Here is a 22,140-nt window from a genome sequence, read left to right as displayed (position 1 = left end):
ATCTCCAGATGAACTCTTCCTGGACTGAAGCAGCTCAGCTTTACTTGATTCTCCATCAATCATGTTTTAGAGTCTCAAATCTGATCCTCAGGATCTTTTGAGGAGCTTTACTTTCACTGTTCCTCAGCGGAGGAATGATCTTCACAAGCCTCCAGAACATCTCACATCTTCTGAGGCAGTGTTTCTGTGGCATTGTGGGTAATGGCTTCCATCGCTCATGTATATGTGTGTGCGTCTGCAGCGTTTACTGTGGAACAGATGAACAGATTTCTGATGAATTCAAGGTCAACAGAAGTAAAACGCTTGATGAATGAGTCTCTCGTTATGAGCTCTGCATTCGAAGGAGTTTGCGTGAGATAAATGAGTTGTTTTGGATCATTTCATATTTCATATTTTACATTGCTGATACCAGGGTCGGAAATTAACAGGAGCTTGGGGCAAAAATCCCCCATAATTCAATATAAGGGTCCGTGAACAATTCAGCTAGATCTGTAATGGCTGTGAAATGTGTAATGAATGAAAAGTGTTAGATTTACAGCAGATTAACTAAGTGTTACGTTTTCAGCCTTGAGCGTTGTGACCAATCACACGTATTTCTGTTGAGCTGATGAATGCATTGGCCAATCAGAGGCGTTTGATTCGCTCTGACTGAATTCTCTCTGAATATGCCATGCTTTCCCATCACAAAACACTGCTACTAATCGACTTTAATAATCATTATTACAATATCAAGAGCAATAATCGCCAATTATGATGATATTGCAGCTTTAGCCTCTGAGTTCTTGTTATTTATTTGATTGTTTTACACATTTACATTGTGCAATATTTGTGTAAACAAGCACAAATGCAGCTTCTGCTCCACCTTTGCACCGTGGATAATGTGTAGGTAATTAAGTAATTTTTACATGAATTTTGGACATGAATTTTGTTTCCAGCATCAAAAAGAGTTGTGCTCTGTTTAGAATTGAATTGACTGGAAATCAGTTGGCGACCAAGACTGTCAGAGGAAGTCATGCAGATTTTTGTGTGTCCTGTCTCTTTAAATCCGCACATGTTCTGGAATGACTGGCATCTGCTGATGGACTGATGTCGGGGAATGGGAATGGGAATCTGGCTGTTGTTCCCGTGGAGGATGGGATGCGATTGTCCTTCACCTTCCATTTTATCATGTCAATTAGAGCATGCGAGCTCTAACTGGGATCACATTACATTCTGCGGGAATCCAATTTGTGCTCTGTGAAAAATGACGCTGCTTCAGTTCTCCCAGTCACACGGGTCCAATTCACCAGCGCTCCCCTTGGGTCCTAATTGAATTGGCATGTCAGGATCCAGTCCATGACTGTCAGGCTTCATGCATTATTCCACACGTGTTGATGAGTGATGGATGATGTCATCGCTCGTGTGCTGGATCTGCAGTTATACATGTGACTAAACCAAGGAAACGTCCTGGTGCTTACGAGAGAGGACTAACCGACGGGTCGTTCCTGCACTTAACTAGCGGCGCTGTAAACCCTGAGCGGGATGTTGATAGTGTATGTGTGCTTGATCAGCTGTAATAACCCAGCAGTGAGCTGACATTGTGCGATTGGACTCTGGAGGGATGCTGATTAAACTCCAGACGCCAGTGTTAACCTTCAGACAAAGCGGCTGGCGAGAGGGCAAAGGTCAGCACAGATTGTTACAGCAGTTCTAGAGCATTTTAATAAAGTGCTGCAGGAGCCAAATGGCCCTCAGGATTAAGAAGAAACCGTAATCTGTGTGTTTTACTCTCTGAAACACGCTAACATGCTCCTCTGAGTGCTGTGTGATGACAGGAGCAGTGGTCGTCTGTCAGATTGAGCGGTCAGTCGACCTCTGACCCCACACACGTGTCTGATGATCTACAGTAAGCGCAGTCATGAGCAGCACAAACACAAGCGCTAGAAACACGTTCAGATCACTCAAGCTGCTGCTTTAATAATAAAGCTTTTATGTTATCATAATGTCTCTGTATTTATAGTGTTTCATGACACGGGCCGCTTTAAAAGCTCTCTGGACGCTCTGTAATTACAGCGTGACACGGCTGTATACAAGAAAGATGACGAGTCATTTAGTGAAGGAGCATTGTTTACAACAGAGTGTGTGTGTGTGTGTGTGTGTGTGTGTGTACAATTACAGTGGCACACCGAAACCCTTTTTCTAATTCTTATGCAGGAGAATCATCCTGAAACGAGGAGTGAAACTGCACAAGATATTGTTTTCACAGGACTCGGAGGTTTAATTTTTTAAATCAAATGAATAATTTTTTTTTTACTTTTAATGTCATTTACATTTTTTCATGTTTTTTCATGCATTAAAAACTATTTTAAGTCTAAATTAAGTTAGGTTTTTTTTTTTTGCATCTTTAAAATTAATTTGGTCCCCCGCTTTAAAATGAATATTAATGTAATTCAACTAGGTTAAGTTCCAAAAAGGGAAAGCACTCTCTGTGAGTGTGTGTGCGTGTGTAAGCAGTGTATCCCAGTCTTCTGTGTTTCTCGTGTGAGGAACAGACCCAAACTGAAGCCAGTGTTGCTCTCAAATGTCATTGGTCCGTCTGCAGTGTACGAGGATGTGATGTGCTTCAGGAGCTTTTATTAGCGAGGATCCGGCTGACGACAGCGTGCCGCGTGCCGAGAGAGAGCGCAGTGTGACAGAACGCTGCAGTGTTTGATTGCGGTCGCGGCCTGAGCTCATGTGAACATGAAGATTATATAGTTTCAACTACAGATCCAGAAATAAGAGCAGAACAGCGCCAGACCTCAATCATTCCTGTGTCATCTGCTGATCTCTCTGAACATTACTGTCGAATTACAGATTAACGTAAGACTGCGCTCGCACGTTCACTCCGGTTTAACCTGTTAAAGCACTAGACTGGTCAGAAATACACACGCTATATAGAAAACCTGCTTGATTATATGTCGTCCAGCTCTAAACCTCTCAACGTGGACAGTCATGAACATCATGGATTCCTGTAAAGCTGCTCGGAAATAATGTGTGTTCGGAAAACAACTAAACAGTTGGTGGTGTAGTTTAAGTCAATCATCACTAGGTCAAGTGCATATGATTTTACTAACCACTCTGTTTCTGTGGTTAGTGTAGTTAGTGGCATGTGGCGTGATCCGTGATCATAAATCAGAAAGATTATTAAAAACAGGGTGGCGTTTGGAGTGAAGATCAGCGTTAGTTCCTCACAAGCCTCTTAAACAGATCAGAATAATGCTCAGATCATAATGCTTGCAACACCAGGGTCATGGGTTCAGATCTCAGGGATAAACGAGTGTAAACGCTGCTGATCCTGAATCTCTTCAGTAGTTGATGGATGGAGATGTTATTAAATGCAGTCGTGATGTGACTGATGTTCCCTCGGAGAATATTTACAGCCGTTACCATCGCTGAGTAACTATTGTAGCTTGTAATATGTTTGAATCAGAGTTATTGTTTTCCATTTTAGTTTTGGTGAAAGGTTTGGTCATTTTATTGTGTTAATGTTTGGGTTAATTGTAGTAACGCAGGGCTTTGTGATGACTGCTGTTGGGGTTTGTTTTCTGAAGAAGTGATTGAGAGATTGGCCCTTCATGGGCCCCGGTGTATGAGGGACCGTGTGTGTGATCATCAGCACATGAGAGCCCAGGTCAGCCGACCTCTTGACCTTTATGACCCCTGCTGACCCCTGCCATTGTAAAAACAAATACAGTGACTGGATCAGACATTTAGGCGAGATCAGAGGCGGCCCGACAGGGGAGCTCCCCCAAAATTTTGAGGCAAAAAGGAGGATTATTTAATGTTAATAAAATTCACATTTCATTTAATTTCATTTCATGTGTCAGAATGTATGTATTTTTGTTTGTAATTTCACAGTTGCAATACCTTTATGTGAAAGTGCCGAATCTGCTGATGTAATCACAAGCACTTAGTGATAGAGATTCCCACCTGGGGAAAAATAGCCAATCAGCATTGAGTGATGACTTTCAGCGCTGAGGAGTGTTGAGAAAAGGAACACCATAGAGTAAGCTAGCCTCCCTTCTGCTATATCAGCCAACCACCATAGAGATGTAATTTTGGAAACAGTTGTGCTGTTCAATTCTTAATTTTTATTCTTTATTATTACCTGTGATTCATTTTTCAGGATTCTTTGATGAATAAAGAGCGATGATTTAAAACATAAATCATTTCCTAACAATACACTGCCATTCAAAAGTTTGGGGTCAGTTTCTTTTCTCTTTATTTTTTTAATAAATACATTAATAACATGGATGTGTTAAATTGATACAAAGTAAAGACTTATATTGTTTGGAAAGATTTTTCCTGAAAGAATAAGTGTCTCTCTCTGGATCTGGTGTGAGGTGTTTGTTCCGTTCAGAGCTGCTCGGCTTCTCCTGCTGAAGATCTCTGACCCCTGACCCCTGACCCCTGAGTGATGATGCTGAGTGAATGAACAGAAACAGAGCAGGGGTTTGATGGACATCAGGACCTGGATCAATACTGCAGCTCCTGTCAGCAGAGGATAGATATATCCTGAATCAATCTTATTCAGTCGTATTGATCACTGGCGTTCAGCAGATTGTTCCTCTGGTCACCGGTGACCAGCTCCGACTCCACCGGCTGCTCAATGAAGGGAAAATACATCTCAGTGTGAGAACAGAGAAGAATTTGGACCATTCTGTTCCATTTCTGTCATTTGTCCCTCATATAGAGGATTTTGCATTGTTAATTTTTTTTCTTTTTTTTTTGTCATGTAGATGTTTTGGCGTGTTTGTATAAATATATAAATATAAATACATTCACTCATTCATTCATTCAGGATCCAGTATGCCTAATTATTATTATTATTTATTATATTATTATTTATTAATAGTTAATTTTTCAATTAAATTAATATTATTATTTCATTAATAATTTTTAATTAATGTATTTTTTCATTTATTATTATAAATTTGTGTATATTATCCACAGTAAATTATTTTTATTTTTGACAAATTAAGTGTATATAAATTAATAATAAATAAAAATGAATAAATATCAACTATATATATATATAATGTATGTATAATTCTATTGATCAGTGTATGTTTTGTTGTGTTTCTGTTTCAGGTTATAGTTTAACTGGTTCTGTTCCGTCTCAGTGTCCGTCCTAATCAATCGCTCCATCCATCCGTCTTTCTGCTCAGTCATCCGTCCATCAATCACTCCGATCGATCTGAGACCAGAACACGCTTCTGACAGACAGACAGACTCTCATAACGTCATAAATCAGTGTTTTAATGCAGATTAGCTGCTGATCTTTCATAATCAGACTCGTTTGCATGAGGACATCAGTCACATCATCACACAGCTCAGTCTCATGAGCCGCATCTTCAGAAGGATTTGAGGAAACATACAGTAGATGTCCACTCTCTCACATCTCCTCATCTCTTTATTATGGCCGGTCACCATGGTTACGGTGTGTCCAGTCACATCATCGATCTCTGACACACACTCTCACACACACTCCTGTAGGTCAGTCATCAGTAGCTTGACCTTCTCGTGAGTGAAACACTGAGAAAACATTAAAACTTTTGTTTTATGGCTTTTCAATGTTAGCATTTCCCACAATGCAACACTCTCAGATAGACTGTCACTTTCTACTGTGACAAACTAGAAACAACAAGTTAATATGCTTTAGTGCTCACACACACACACACACACACACACACACAAGTCTGACCTTTGCATTTAATCCCAATAATCCCGTTCTGAGAGTGCAACATCTTTAATCATATAAAGCTTCCTGTCTGCGGTCGAGAGACAGAGAGAGACAGAGAGAGAGAGAGAGAGAGATAGAGAGAGAGACAGAGACAGAGATAGAGAGAGAGAGACAGAGATAGAGAGAGAGAGACAGAGATAGAGAGAGAGAGAGAGAGAGCAACCCATAAACCCCATCAATATCAGATCTTACAGTGAGGAACATAAAATTAGACCCTAAACATCTAGCTTTACTTTTCTGTCTTAAAAGTTAGTTGTAAATGATCAAACTCTGCCGTCCTCATGTGTTCTGTCTCTGAGGAGAGTTCAGAGTGTTTGATCAGTCAGAGATCTTCTAGTGTAACTGTACAAGCGTCCAGCTTCAGCTCGACTCAGATCTCTCCTGATTGTGATCAAGTAAAGGTCAGAATAAGGTCAGTAATATCTCCAGATGAACTCTTCCTGGACTGAAGCAGCTCAACTTTACTTGATTCTCCATCAGTCATGTTTTAGAGTCTCAGATCTGATCCTCAGGATCTTTTGAGGAGCGTTTGTTTCAAAGTGATCATCCTGTCATGATCTACATGACCTTCTCTCTTCAGCGAATCACAAAAGATTTAATTCTGGGTGTTTTATTGTCCTTTCAATGAAAGTCAGTGGGGTTCAGATTAGTTTGGCTTTACTTTTTATCAACCAGAGTTGATAATGCTCAAAAATATTAAAAGTTATAAACATTGAAGTGAATTGAAAATGTTTCACCAGACTGAATTTGCTTATTTTTTTATATAAACACATGAAATCAGTCCTGGAGCAATCTAGAAAATGTTTTGATGTGTTCTGCTTACACAAATGTAGCAAATACAGTCTTTATAAGCTTTCCATTGAAAACCAGCGATCTGTTGTTGATTCTTGAGGCTTAGATCTTTATAATGATATATATTTTGTCAAGATTAAATAAGTCTCGTTTCATTTCATCTGTTCGTAAACACAGACACGTGCAAACACGGAGAGTTCAGTACGCCGGCGTCCAGGTGCACGTTAACAGGTTTTAATGTTCCTCTGGTTTATAATGCACAAGGGTTTCTAAATGATGACAGAAAACCAAAGCTATAATAATGATTGTTTTTATTTTGTCAACTATTTCTTTATTTGAGCATCTTGTGATTGAATGAATCCCTGGCTCCTCAGTGTTTGTGAAGAGCAGAGGCTTCTTCATTGAGTTGCATGCACATGCGTGTGTTTAATGCAGCACAGGTACGAGACCTTGAGTTCTCCAACACCGCTGCTCATTTGACTAAAGCGCAATTACCCAGGAAAACTGAATAAATGATGCAAATCAGCCTTTAACTTCTATTAATGCTGCTGTTTATTTGTCAGACGTCGTTCTCAGAGCTGCAGCCAGAGCCTGAAATTAATAATCATATCACAAACACTGTTTAGCAGTTATATGAGTATGTGCTGTGTTTCACTGTGATCTTTTCACGGTTTATAGTAAATACTGCTCCACACAAACTTAAAACGTGCATCTTCACAAGTCTGTTAGAAAGAAGTTTCCCTGTGGTTTTCAACTGACATAAAAGCTCCATGGTTTATGGTTTAAAAAAGCAAAGAAAAGAAGCACCATAAATATTAGTATACTATATTATTAGTAGTATATTATAGAAATTAAAATGATGACATAGTGATATTTGTTTAAATTTTCTATAATTAAACAACCATAAATGTTATTTATTATTGCAATTACTGCAATTTCTTAATCTATAAAAATATTTCCTGGCCATGAAAGATATGGGCAGGTGTGCTGGTGAAGTGCTGCAGCTCTGAGATACTTCTACTAACTCTGTGAGCGTGTTTAAACACAGAAGAGCAGCGTGAGACCGTGAGCACGAGCCGTCTGGAGAACGATAGCACGATAACGTTAATGAAGCGCCGCTGTCGTGCTGATGGACGCACGGCTCCACTCATCCATCTCAATAGCTCAGCGCCAGCCTGTGGAAATTAGCATGTGTCTTTATCAAAGCCATGAGTCTCTCTTCCTCTCTCTGTGACTGCCGTCCACCACACATGATTTATATCCATCTGCACCACACAAACCGCACCAAATTACTCCGTCGACTGTTGCATATTAATTACACAGATCGCTCTGGGCTCTGATCTCTCAACACGCACCTGAGACGCCGCAGCATTGTGATTGGCTGAGCGTGAAGCATGCTGGGACAAACACTTGACCCTCATAAGCGGTGGTTTGGAGCATGTTTGACAGACTGTGGCACCCGCGGGACGCTGCTAACAAGCCCGTGTTCTCAGGTGTTCTGGATCCAGACAGGAGCTTGTGTAAATCCTGGTTACCACGGGATGAAGATCCAGCAGAAACAGAGAAACACATGGAGACATCATTAGCATAGCTGCTGATCCAACAAACTAAAATTAGTTTAACCCAAGCTAATGAATAAAAATGCACATTTGATCAGAAGCAACTACACTCACAATTTAAGAGATACATTATTCGAATGCTTGGCGAAAGAGATGTCCAGCGTTTTCTGACCTTAGGGTGCGTGATGGGTTGTAGCGTGGTAGAAGGCTAGTTAGGTACGCAGGAGCTAAACCATTTAGGGCCTTATAGGTAAGTAATGATAATTTGTAACGGATACGGAACTTAATAGGTAGCCAGTGCAGAGACTGTAAAATTGGGGTAATATGATCATATTTTCTTGACCTGGTAAGAACTCTAGCTGCTGTATTTTGGACGACCTGTAGCTTGTTTATTGAAGAAGCAGGACAACCACCTAGAAGTGCATTACAATAGTCCAGTCTAGAGGTCATGAATGCATGAACTAGCTTTTCTGCATCAGAAACAGATAACATGTTTCTTTAGCTCCTCCCATACACATTAAGCACTGCAAATGCTGAAATCAAGTATAAGCTAACTGATGGATATGCATAATTTGAAAATAAACATGAAATCAGTAGTTTCACATTTATACATTGTTTTGGAAAGTTGTTTGCAAGTCTTCATGGGATTGTAGCTACTAGTAAGGCATTCCCCACAAACCTGCATATGACTGAAAACTATTAATAACAATGACTGAGACATGAACTTACAGCATTATATGGTGAAATGTGGGTGGTTCTAGGGTGAGTGGAGATCCGGGGCTTAGCCCAGAAAAATCCATGTATGTGACTTTTTTATTTTAATAGATCAGAAAATTTACCTTGTTTAAAATATACAAAAACAATAAAAACAAAAACAAATTTAAAACATTTTATTTAAAGTATTGAGGAAAATACATTTGCTTTTTGCAAACAAAAATTAAGAATTGCAAAACAAATGATTTTGAAATACATATTTTCCATGGTCATATCTATTAATTTATTTGCAACGCTGCTTTTATTTTGTGTGTCAGTCTAGTTTGAGCTTGCCATACCATTTTCCCTTGCTTCACTTTTCTGCACGTCACTCTTTGTGGCACTGTTTTGACGTGGGGGCGGAGTCAATGGACGGGGGCGTGTACAACATGCCTCACTGATCCAGGTCCTGTCATGATGAACAGAGACTTTCGAGTGGATCGTTTATTTTTATTCAGTAGCATTAAAACATTCATATTTTCGTTTTATTTACTTTATTAAAAAATTTATGTGTATTAGCAGCGTTTGCTCAAGTTAAATAAGTTGTTAACATGAACATCTGCTGTTTATTTATTTCTCTCGATGTGCACACTTTTATAGCATTATGTGTATTGGGATCGCTAATCATTTGAGTCAGTTCGGGAGTTCGGAGCGGGATCGCGAATCATTTGAGTCAGTTCGGGAGTTCGGAGCGGGATCGCGAATCATTTGAGTCAACTGACTCCAGTTTGGGAGTTGGAGCGGGATCGCGAGTCAGTTTGAGGATCGCGAATCATTTGAATCAGTTTGGGAGTTCGGAGCGGTTTCGCGAATCATTTGAGTCACTTTGGGGTTCGCAAATCATAGCTGTATATGGATAGGCATTTTTAACTAATTTAGTAACTAGTTATAATTACGTTTTCCACGCTTGTTTAGGTGTGAAATGTGAACTCGTATTTTTTGTTTTAATGATGTGCCTTTTAACAGTATCAAGTATATATAAAAACTAAACAAATCGTGCCTAAAAAGTGCACGCATCTAAGCGAACGTAAAGTTACATGATAAAATCATACTAGTGCACGTGTGCATTTCGAGTGCGTTCTTTCACTGCATTATTCGGTGAATTCAAATGCATTTATGAATGCATGTGAATGATCACAAAATTCAAGATATGAACCCCTTTGTGCCAAAATGGTTCTTTCTTTCATTATAGAACCTTTTTAGCATAAAAGGTTCTTTGGAGTTGAGTAAAGAACCCTATGGTTCTATATAGAACCCCAATGATCCCTTTCTTCTAACAGTTTATTGTCACAATCATAACATTTTCTTTTTTTTTTTTGCTGTAATTAATGCACAGCCTCATTAGAGCCATTAAAGCACTCCGGAGACGAATCGGCATCATCCTGACCTTCAACACAAACACAGTGAGCTGAAGGAGTGAGTGTCTGAAGATGATTCTGATCCGCATTTCCCCCCATCATTAATAGATGCTCAAGATTCACATCTCAGCATGAGACCGAACCAATGGAGCTCTAATACACACACACACACACACACACACACACACACACACTTCTCACACAAACCTACAGGCATTTTTTTTTTCTCAAAACACTTAACTCTGTATGATTTATAAGCTTCTTTTCTCATTGGGACCTAAAAATGTCTCCACAAGGACAAAATGTACTGGTATTACTGTCCTTGAGGGGACATTTTATCTTCATAACATAGTGAACACTAAACTCATTCTCTCTCTCTCTATCAGTCTCTCGTCTGTGGTTTAGTTTTGATCAGGGTCATTCTCATCCCGTGTGTTTGTCATATTTTCTCAGTGTGAATGGTTTTTCTGATGGTCTCTCTGACCTCCGTGTGTGTTTGAACAGCAGCAGGATAATAACGTCCTGCTCGTCCACATCAAACCACACAAAGCACTTGCACGATGGCTTCAATCTGTGTCGGGTGGCTACTGCTGTCTCTGTAGTCGCGTTCAGTCACAGTTTCTCTGAGACAGAGTCTCTCCAGCGCTTTCTCTCATAATCAGTTTCTGTGAGATGAAGAACAGGATGAGTCTGTGTCTCTATCCAGTGAATCTGCACTCAGTGTGACGCCTTCTTTCCATCCATCTGTCTGTCCATCCATCCGTCCATCCATCCGTCTGTCCATCCGTCCATCCATCCATACATCTTTCTGTCCATCCGTCCATCCATCCATCCGTCCATCCATCCATCCATCCATCCATCCGTCCATCCATCCATCTATCCAACCGTCCATCCATCCGTCTGTCCATCCATCCATCCGTCTGTCCATCCGTCCATCCATCCATCCATCTTTCTGTCCATCCGTCCATCCATCCATCCGTCCATCCATCCATCCATCCGTCCATCCATCCATCCATCCATCCATCCATCTATCCAACCGTCCATCCATCCGTCCATCCATCTGTCTGTCCATCCATCTGTCTGTCCATCCATCCATCCATCCATCCATCCATCCGTCCATCTGTCCATTCATCCGTCCACATGCCCATCTGCCCATCTTCCGTGCATTCATCATATATATATAATGTATGGCTTGCAGTGTGGCCTGGACTTGAAGATGTTCACACAGAGAAGCATGTACAGTACATGGTGGGACAGGATTGTCTCCACGAGGCTCTGATGTGATGCTGTAAGTCTGTCTGTGTGACATCGATGAGAGTTACTGTAGATGTGTTTTAGTAAAACAGTGAGACTCATATCTACAGATGAAGTGTGTGTGTGTGTGTGTGTTAGAAACCTCAGATCCACACCCGTCCGTCTGTGTCATAGCACACGCAGAGCGAGTCGTTCTGTCAGACTATCGCATTAAAATCTGCCACTGAGGGAAACCTGTCAGGTTTTTTTCTATTACATCTGCTTCAGCTCGTCAGATAAAGGATGCTCTCCATCTCTCCTCACATCAGTGCTGCTCCGTCCCATTTCTTCTGTCCTCTTTTTGTCTTTGTAAAAGTATTTCCATCTCAAGACAGCATCCATGAAGATGAGCGGTGGAGACGAGGAGCTGCAGATGTGTTTGAGATTCATCAGTGAGAGTCTTCTGTGTGTGTGTGTGTGTGTGTGTGTGTGTGTGTGTGTGTGTCTCAAGAGCTCGTCTAAACCAGCATTTCTGTGCATCTTCTGGGCTGATTTTGATGGAAGTCTGCAACTCTGCTGAATTAATTTAACGTTTAATAGAGCTAAAGTTCTTCGCTGCACAATGTGTTCTCCTTCTGATGTGTTCCATGTTCTTAAACTTGTAGGTCCATATTGTCAAACGTTTAGAATAATAAAGATTATTTAGTGTAACGAAGACTGCATCAAAAATACAGCAAAAATTGCTAAATATTTTTCAAAGTTCAAACAGCTGTTTTCTTTTTAAATTTTGTAAAAATGTAATTTATTCCTGTGTTGAAAGCTTTATTTTAAAAATAACTAAAATAATGAAATAATATTTTGAATTTTTTGCGAAAACATGATGCATTACAATTCAAAAGTTTGGGGTAATTATTTATTTATATATTTTAAAAGAAAGAAATTAATACTTTTATTCAGCAAAGACGCATTAAATTGATCAAGTGAAAGTAAAGACATTTATGATGCGACAAAAGCTTTCTATGTCAAAGAATGCTTTTCTTTTGAACTTTTTATTAATCTGTGTATCGAATGATGCTGAAAATTTAGCTTTTAACACAGAAATAAATTACACTTTAACAGAGATTCACATAGGTAACTGCTGTTTTAAATTCTAATATTATTTCACAATTTTCTGTATTTTTGGCAAGGCAAGGCCGGTTTATTTAAATAGCACATACAACGCACATACTTATCATACACAATGGTAATTCAAAGTGCTTTACATAATAGAAAGAAAATAATAAATCACATAAAAAACAAGCAATTTAAAAACTAAAAATTATATCAAATTGATTTAAGAGGTTTAAAATTAGTTTAAAACAGTTAAGAATAGAAAATTATTATGTATGGAATACAGTGCAATCAGTTCGGACATTACACAGTGCTAATTTAATAAATGCACAGCTAAACAGATGAGTTTTGAGTCTAGATGTAAATGTGACTAGTGTTTTAGCACATCTGATCTCTTCTGGAAGCTGATTCCAACTGCGGGCGACATAGTAACTAAAAGCAGACTCCCCTTGTTTTGTGTGAACCCTTGGTATTTCTAACTGACTTGATCCTAATGATCTGAGTGCTCTGTTAGGTTTATATACAGTGAACATATCTGAAATATATTTCGGTCCTAGGTCATTTAGTGACTTATATATGAGTAAAAGTACTTTAAAATCAATCCTAAATGTAACTGGAAGCCAGTGTAAGGACCTGAGGACTGGTGTGATATGCTCAGATTTTCTGGTTCTAGTCAGAATCCTGGCAGCAGTGTTCTGGATGAGCTGCAGCTGTCTAATGCTCTTTTTGGGAAGGCCGGTGAGGAGCCCATTACAATAGTCCACCCTGCTGGTGATAAGTGAAGTGAAGTGACATTCAGCCAAGTATGGTGACCCATACTCAGAATTTGTGCTCTGCATTTAACCCATCCGAAATGCCCACACACAGAGCAGTGAACACACACACACACACACACACTGTGAACACACACCTGGAGCAGTGGGCAGCCATTTATGCTGCGGCGCCCGGGGAGCAGTTGGGGGTTCGATGCCTTGCTCAAGGACCTAAGTCGTGGTATTGAAGGTGGAGAGAGAACTGTACATGCACTCCCCCCACCCACAATTCCGTCCGGCCCGAGACAACCCTCTAACCATTAGGCCACGACTTCCCCATAAAGGCATGAACAAGTTTCTCCAAGTCTTGGTTGGAAACAAAACATCTAATTCTTGCAATGTTTTTTAAATGATAGTATGCTGATTTAGTTACTGTTTTGACATGACTACTGAAACGAAGGTCTGTCCCCCAGAATCACACCAAGATTCCTGACTTGATTTTTAGTTGTTTGACCCCTAGAGTCAAGGTATGCATTCACCCTGAACACTTCATCTTTGTTTCCAAATGCAATGACTTCAGTTTTTTCCTTGTTTAACTGAAGAAAGTTCTGGCACATCCAACTATTAATTTCATCAATGCATTGACAGAGGGAGTCAATGGGGCTGTAGTCATTTGGAGATAAGGCTAGGTAAATCTGGGTATCATCAGCATAGCTGTGGTAGGCAATTTGGTTCTTTCTCATTATTTGACTTAGTGGAAGCATATACAGGGTAAACAAGAGCGGTGCTAGGATCGAGCCTTGTGGCACTCCGCATGTCATGGACGTCCACTTAGACTTATGCTCTCCTATACTCACATAATAGCCTCTCCCTTATAAGTATGACCTGAACCATTTGAGTACCATCCCAGAAAGCCCGACCCAGTTTTCCAGTCTCTCTAGTAGTATGTTATGATCGACAGTGTCAAACGCAGCACTGAGATCTAGCAATACCAGCACCCATATTTTGACAGAATCTGAATTTCAGCAAATATTACTTATTATCTTAATGAGTGCTGTCTCTGTGCTGTGATGCGGTCGAAAACCAGATTGAAAATTGTCCGAGTATGCATTTGAGTTTAAGTATTTGTTCAGCTGATTTACAAACTACCTTTTCAATAATCTTGCCTATAAAAGGAATATTTGATATTGGTGTATAGTTGCTCAATATGGGGTTGTCAAGATTTCAGAGAGTTTGGAAAAGTCCCAGAAAAAGGTGAAGCATTCACCACTTTTAAGAGATCTGCTTCTAAACTGTTTAGCACCCTTTTGATGAATTTTTTTGATTTAAGGTGCTGTTCTATTTCCTCCAAAATTGTGTTATCAGTTTATTCAAAAGCAGACATGGTATCTTCTTTGTGATATTGTGGATGAATCTCTCTGACCTCTGCATAACTTGGGGACACTAATCACCTTCCTGATATTATTGATCTTCTCAGAAAAGAAGGAGGTGACTCATTGCATTTGCTGTTGGAGAGCATTTCACTAGGAATCTAAACTTGGGGGGTTTGTCAGTCTCTCAACAGTGGCAAAAAGAGTGCAAGTGTTGTTTATAAGGCTATGCTAAAGTGAATTTCAAGTTTCGTCTTCCTCCACATCCGCTTTGCTTTTCTGCATTGTCTTTTCATAGTCTGAACTGCTGTTGATCTTCTCCAAACTGATTTCTGTTTGTTTTCTTACTGACTATTATTGGTGCAATATCATCAATAACATTCTTAACTTTTGAGTTGAAGGAATCAAGGAGAATATCAACAGAGTCTGCAGAAATGCTTGGTGTTAAAGATATAGCCTAAAGTCGTGGTATTGTCGGCCCGAGATTCAAACCCACAACCCTAGGTTTGGGAGTCAAACCCTCTTACCACAAGGTCATGACTTCCCCAAAATAATAATAAACAGAATGCATGGAGCACCTTTCAACACAGCGCCTAGATATTCAAAAGACAAGTACTGACCATATGATGCTTGCTTGCATTGATAGACATCTTTAAATAGAGCAGCTACACCTCCACCTCTCCCAAAACTCCTAACACCTCTCCTGGTCTGTGTGTGCCATTCAGGTTGAGGAGTTTCACACACTCACCAGCTGTATGCTGAGTGTTCTGCTTTGCAAGTCCAGCAGGTAACTTTGTTTCAAGAACTGCAGTCCTTTGTTGTAGAAGTTTGCAGGAGTTCATGTAGCAAGTAGATTCAGAAGGAGGCATTTTCCTTCCCGTCTGTTTGAGTGTGGGCGGCTGTGTGTTCCCTTGTCTGGAATATAAGCTGCTGGCAGTGGGAGGCAAAGTCTTCTTTTTCATGGTATTATTCCAGTTCCACCGATTTTTTGAACTTCCAACCTTCTAAGCATGATATAATTATAGCAACATAAAACACTTACAATTAAGCCTGAGGTAAACATTTATATACAAATCACACAAACTAAAGTAGATTGCAGAAACATAAAAACAAATCTTCTGCTTTTCTATTGAGGTAATTCAAAGTCACTGTAATAAACATCTAAATGTGCAATGCACTTTTTAAACACTGTCTGTTACCCTGAGACCAGTGGTTCTCAAACTTTTTTGGTTGCACCAAATAATTTCACTAATCATTATGAAAAATTAATACTTAAAAAAAAAAACCCATAGGGAAAAAACACCTGCATCACTTGAAACATAAAAAAGCATAGAGAGAATAACTGTTATTATTATTAAAGGTGACAAAGGTGAGATTGAACACTGTCTTCACCGGACACAAGGCATTATAATCAGTGATGCTGTCTACACTGGACGCGGCACAACAAAACTGACATTAAACTGATGCCTGCTTCTGTTCATGACGCACTGACACCAAGTTAAATGATTTGCAATGGTTGATTTCTGGTGCTACTGTAGTGTCCAGCATAGACACAGTGAGTTAGAGTGACCAGCATCTGCCTGCTTCTGTGTGACTTCATCTGTGGCTTTTCTCTTCCCTTACACACACCCATTCATCTCCCATCCTAAGTTACGTCCTTTAGCTGTTTACTGTTTTATTATTTCTCAGGCTCGGACGCCCGGCGGTCTTTCGTGGAGCTGCGGTTCGTGCTGGAGCCTCAGGACTCGGTGACGGTTCGGGGCGGTGTGCTGCAGCTGGACTGCGAGGCGCGCTCGGATCAGGGCGTTCCGGTCATCTCCTGGAAGAAGGACGGTGTTCTGCTGAGCGCGGTGGTGGACGAGCGCAGACGGCTGCTGTCCAACGGGTCGCTCCTGGTGCAGAACGTGCTGCACTCGCGTCACCACCGGCCGGACGAGGGCTCGTATCAGTGCCTGGCCACGCTGGAGGGCCTCGGAGCCATCGTCAGCCGCACCGCTAAAGTCACCGTCGCCGGTAAGAGCAGTCCCAGTCCGTCCTGACTGACTGATTCTCCAGCACAGGAGAGAGTTTGAGATGTGGATGCATGTTGACTTGATGATTATAGAGGAATCAGGGGCTCATTCTCGTTGTGTGAGCTGTATCTGTGACTTCTGCTACCATACCAGTCAGAATCATTTTACCGGAAAAACAGCTAAATATCAATGAAGTTAAAATAGCAGTGTCACGTGATCTTCAGAAATCAGAATAATATGATGATTAACTGCTCAAGAAATATTTCTGATTATTATCAGTGTTGAAAACATGATACGCTACTATTAAAATGTTTCCACAATAAGAACCATTTTTAATAACTGAGCACCAATAATAATTGAGCATTAAAATAATTCATTAGAATTTCATCAGAATGATTTCTGAAGATCATGTGACACTGAAGACTGGAGGAATGATGCTGAAAATACAGCGGAGCATCACAGAAATACATTACACTTTAACACAGATTCACAAAAAAATATTTATTATTGCAATAATATTTCGAAACATTTTTATTGTATTTTAAATCAATTAAATGCAGCAGTGGTAAGCAGAAGATGCTTCATTAAAGATATTCATCATGTTTGCAAACTTTTGACGGTTTTGCCATGTACTGTATGTATGTATATGTGTGTGTGTGTGTGTGTGTGTGAAATAATATTTATATTATTTTACTGAAGATTTTCATACAAAATTACAATAAGAAACAAAATTGCACTAACAAAAAAGTCCCCCAAAAAGTCAAGTTGTGGACTTGCAGTATACTAAAGAAGATTAAGCTCTGAAGATTGAAGACTGAAATGTTTGATATATTCATGCATTTGGCAGATGCTTTTATCCAAAGCGACTTACACTGAATTTAAAGTGCACATTTACATTTTCATCAGTTCATGCGTTTCCTAGGAATCGACCCCATGACCTTTGTGTTGCAAGCGCCTGCTTCACTCTCTAGCTCCAGGAAAAATAGAGAAATAACTAGAAGAATAACAAAGAGCAGTAAACAGTCATTTATTTGCACTTCAAACCAGTGTTTTATGTTAAATAATATGAAAACAAATAGCAGTTTGCATAAAGCATAACAGACTGTGAAGTAAAATAATTGCAATCGAATATTGGGAGCATTCAGTCACTTTGCGCCCCTGCTCATGTCGCCTACGCCTCGGGCCGGCCCTGGATCTACTGAAGGGTAAACTGTCTTCTCAGAAGAGTGTTTTCAGTAATGCCCAGTCGGGGCAAGTTGTCACGTTTTATTTGATGTTTTGTTGTGCAAGCTGTGTTTGCTGTCCTCATGATGATGAGCAAACACACACGAGTCATTAAACCTGCTGCTAATTACATTAACACTTCATCACTTGACTTTTAATATGGACACACACACAGATGTTAGATATCCACACGTGCTTCATTACCAGAGCATTAACCTCGTGCAGCAGGTCCTTGCTGTAATACATGTGTCGTCGTTCGGTTGACCTGCAGTGTGAGATTACATGTGTTACAGCAGAGCACCACACAATTCTTTCACACACTTAAATGGACAAACATGCACAAAAATGTTTTCACATAGTCAGTTTTGTCTAAAGTAAAGATAAACAGTTGTGAAAGTAATCAAATGCTTGTCGGTGTATTAGGCTAAATCTGTGCATTTGGTCTTAAAGTGACAGCAGCCTAATACCTCTGTCATTTAGTTAATCAAGAAAAAAACATAATATTACAAGTAATAAAGTTGTGTTACGTGTTCCAGATTACATTTAATTAGTTATTACCCACCACTAGAGATCAAACAAATGCTGACTTTTCAGGATAAATAACCAGTGCATGATAAAGTTGAATAACTCAGGGGAAGCAGATATCACGATTAAAATATCTGAATCAACACTGAGCTGACTTGATCTGAAGAATGACACTGTAGTTTGCTGTTCAGCTGATACTGAACTGATAAATAGATGAGTTTGCTTCATTTTCTGTTTATTAATCTGAAGCTGTTTTGAGCCAGTCTTATAGTAATAAACATGACTTGACCCGTCGCTGGACGTGTTTATAGCAGGACATTAACCGAGAGTCCCACTGCTTTAGCGTGGATGGGTGTTTAATGGGTCGATGATGTTTGGGCTTCGCCTCGCTCCCGGGGAACACACAGACTGATGCTGAGAAGCGCTTCAGACCAAACTAAAGCTGATTCAGCAGCTGGAGCTCAGTAACCTTCACAGGGACATTAAACACACGCATTTCCACTCGCTCAGCTTTCCGGCCCGTTTCATTCGTGTGCTGCGCGCTCATTCACAAATGAGATGTTTAAATGATAGGAGAGAAAGACTATTTACAGCACATTAATGGAAGTGATCTGCGGATGGAGCTCTGGTTTCCCTCTCTCTCTCTCTCTCTCTCTCTCTCTCTCTCTTTCTCTCTCTCTCTCTCTCTCTCTATTTATATGTGGAGAACTGCACATCTGATCAATGATATTATTCTTATGGTCACTTTTAGTTGGACAGAACGGACAGTGTTCATGAAAGCATTTGTGTTGGGTTCACACAGAGGCCTGTTATCATGTGAAGTTTTCACTGGTAAATAAAAACTGAAATCCATTAAACATGGTTAAAATAGGTGTGAAATTACATTATATGAACGATTAATTATTGGAGCGATGCAGTGATCCTCATGATAACAGCAAGGTTTGATCAGAAACATCAGTCGTTGGTCCGCTCTCTTTCTCTCAGGACTCATGAGTGTGTGCTTCTGCTGTGAACGGATAAAGTGCAGGGGATTGTGGGATGTTAGAGCTAAGTGACATCAGTAACCTTTCAGATGCTCACAGACGGATGGAAGCGTGTGAAGAGCCGCCGCTGCTTTAGTCTTCAGAAGGAGCAGCCGTGTTTGACTCTCTGTGTAAATGTCAGGATGTGAGGCATTGAACTCGGTGAAGAGCGTGCTCGTTCAGACTGAAGAATATCAGCCTCTTTGTCAGGGTTAAAGGCTTCCAACACTGACAAACAAACCCTCTGAGATCACCTCATTTCAAACTCACACTGCAAAAAAACGTCTTAATTGGTTTTAATTCATCTTTTTGAAGTGTTTTCCAGTTAAAATGTCTAAAAGGACTTAAAAAAAAAGTTCAGTTCTTTTGAGAAGCTTTACTGCATGAGATCCATTGATGCAACAAGTGAAAATATTGGCAAAGAATGACTTTTCAATATACTTTTACTTATACTTTTGGCTTTGTTTGTCATTTAAAATGTCCAAACATTCCTGGAACAAGATAAATGTAGTTGAAGCATCTCGGCGTCAGATATTAAGTCTCGTTTTCTTTAATAAGACCATATTTAATCTTAATGCACTAGAAGTTTATTTTGTTTTTATCAGGTGTGACTTTAATATGACTGTATTTTATCTTATTGCACCGGCAGACTTATCACTTGTTTTAAGTGTAAAGCTCAAGTTAAAAATGAGTGAAAAATGACTGATATCTTCACTGCATGAGATATCAGGTTTTTAATGAGTGTGTCTTTAATATAACAACAGTTTGGCTTATTGCACTGGAAGACATTTGAGAAAGCATCTGCAAAAAAAATAACTGCAGTGATTTCCAGGTGTAACGTCTAAAAGTTCTAGAAAAATTCAAGACACTTTTACTTGAGAGACAACACTGCATCAGATAAAAGTGACTTATTTTTGTGTCCCACACTCGGTATTTGTGCTCTGCATTCCACCCATCCTAGTGTGTACACACCACACACACACACACACACACACACACACACACACCATGAACACACACCCGAAGAAGTGGACAATGAAAAGAAATTGTGTTTCTTAAAAAACTGACCACAGAGGAAACATTTACAATAAGAATTAAATCGGAGCAAGAATAGAGCCTTGTGGGACACCACAAGTAAGAGCTTTGCCTGAAGCAAAGCAAGTATTAACAGAGAAGCTTCTATTAGTAAAATAGGACTGAAACCATTGAAGAGCATTTCCATGAATGCCTACACAGTACAGTTCAGAAAGCTCTGCAGTTGGTGAAAAACTAGTCTTAGAAACTGGTTAGAAACTGGCCTAAGGTTTGTCAGAATTGTAGGCTCTAAATTTAGCTTTTTAAGAAGTCGATGATTAATGGCATGCCTTGCGTCATCTATTACCGTCACAGTTTCAAGACAATTATTCATAATCATTTGAACATTTGATTCGATCACCGCGAAAATGTCTTTAAAAAAATTATAATAAGGAAAAGAACATTAAGGGCAGATCCAGAAGGATTAAGCTGACTCAGAATGCTATTGGAAATAGGAACAAAGAAACACACAAAGAAATTTTATAGACAGGGAAAAGTCTTGTAGCATGTATAGTATTTAAAAGTGCTCTAGGACTGTGATAGTTCTTTTCAATGAGATCTGAAAAATGTGACTTGTATGAGTCTGACGAGTCTTTCAATTCAGACGTTAATTTCCCATTTTTTGGGAAACTTTATCTGGAATATGATTTCCTAGCAGAAGCACACCAGTTCAGTGAAGAAATGACTCTTTTCAGGGCTTTATTTCACATTTCGCACTGTGATGAAGATGGCCCAAAACAAAGCCTAATGCTGCGGCACGGTCTGCTGATGGTTTAGTCTTTTGAGTAAAGCCTCACATTTTCATTAATACTAGCTATGAGCTGAACCAGGACCGAGTGTAATCCAGATTCATGCAGTCATTGTCTGAGATTGCTTGCTTGATTATTATTTATTAAACCAAATGCATGGACATTTTTTTGATATGCAATTCAAATGCATAAATCTTGAATTTAAGCCTAAACATATTTTGTGCATGTGTTTCTTCGCGGGTAAATTACAGTCTGTATTCACTCACAATCATAATCATAATCACATTGAGTTTCAACACTTGAATTGTGCAGTTTATGTTGGATTATATAATATATTAAATAATAATACATCAGTAAAAATCTAATATAATAATATTAAAACATTATTATTTCTGTATTTGATTAAAATAATATATTAAATATAAATTATAAATATTTACCTTAATATTTGATATTATAAATAATTGTTAAACAAAAACAGTAATAATAAAAATAATAATATTTTGTCCAAGTGAGTATTGTGTGGAATCTGCAGCTGGATTGTGTGGTGTTTCCGTGTCTGTGGCTCCTCCATCATGTCCTCCACATGAATATTTCAGGCTGCTCTGAGGAGAGGATGATGGAGGAGAGGCTTTTATCCGTGCGGGTCGGGAGTAATTACAGCATGGGATCTGTGGTCTATCTGTGTCTCTGTGTCTGAGTCTGTGTTCAGATGAAGCTCCTGCATTCACCGTGGTTCTTTGATCCGTCCATCAAAGCGTGTTGACCTGCGGAGCCGTGTGACGCTCGCACCTGCAGCAGATACCCAGCATGCACGGCTCCCCAACACGCTATATTAACAAC

The 22,140-nt window shown here is 39.6% G+C and overlaps 1 protein-coding gene across 2 annotated transcripts in view; it reads left to right on the top strand.

Moving 5' to 3' along the window:
* Positions 1–22,140, top strand: part of LOC128014924 (netrin receptor DCC-like) — a 123,078-nt gene that overhangs the window by 24,113 nt on the left and 76,825 nt on the right. For both annotated transcript variants that reach the window (XM_052598636.1, XM_052598635.1), the window contains exon 2: positions 16,381–16,704. In XM_052598636.1, the coding sequence (XP_052454596.1) occupies positions 16,381–16,704 (324 nt within the window). The remainder of the gene's footprint in view (positions 1–16,380; positions 16,705–22,140) is intronic.

The sequence above is a fragment of the Carassius gibelio genome, chromosome A5 (assembly GCF_023724105.1).
Source record: "Carassius gibelio isolate Cgi1373 ecotype wild population from Czech Republic chromosome A5, carGib1.2-hapl.c, whole genome shotgun sequence".
In the NCBI taxonomy this organism is placed as follows: Eukaryota; Metazoa; Chordata; class Actinopteri; order Cypriniformes; family Cyprinidae; genus Carassius; species Carassius gibelio.
The sequence above is the reverse complement of the archived record's forward strand: the minus strand, read 5'-3'. Positions and strand labels throughout refer to the sequence as shown.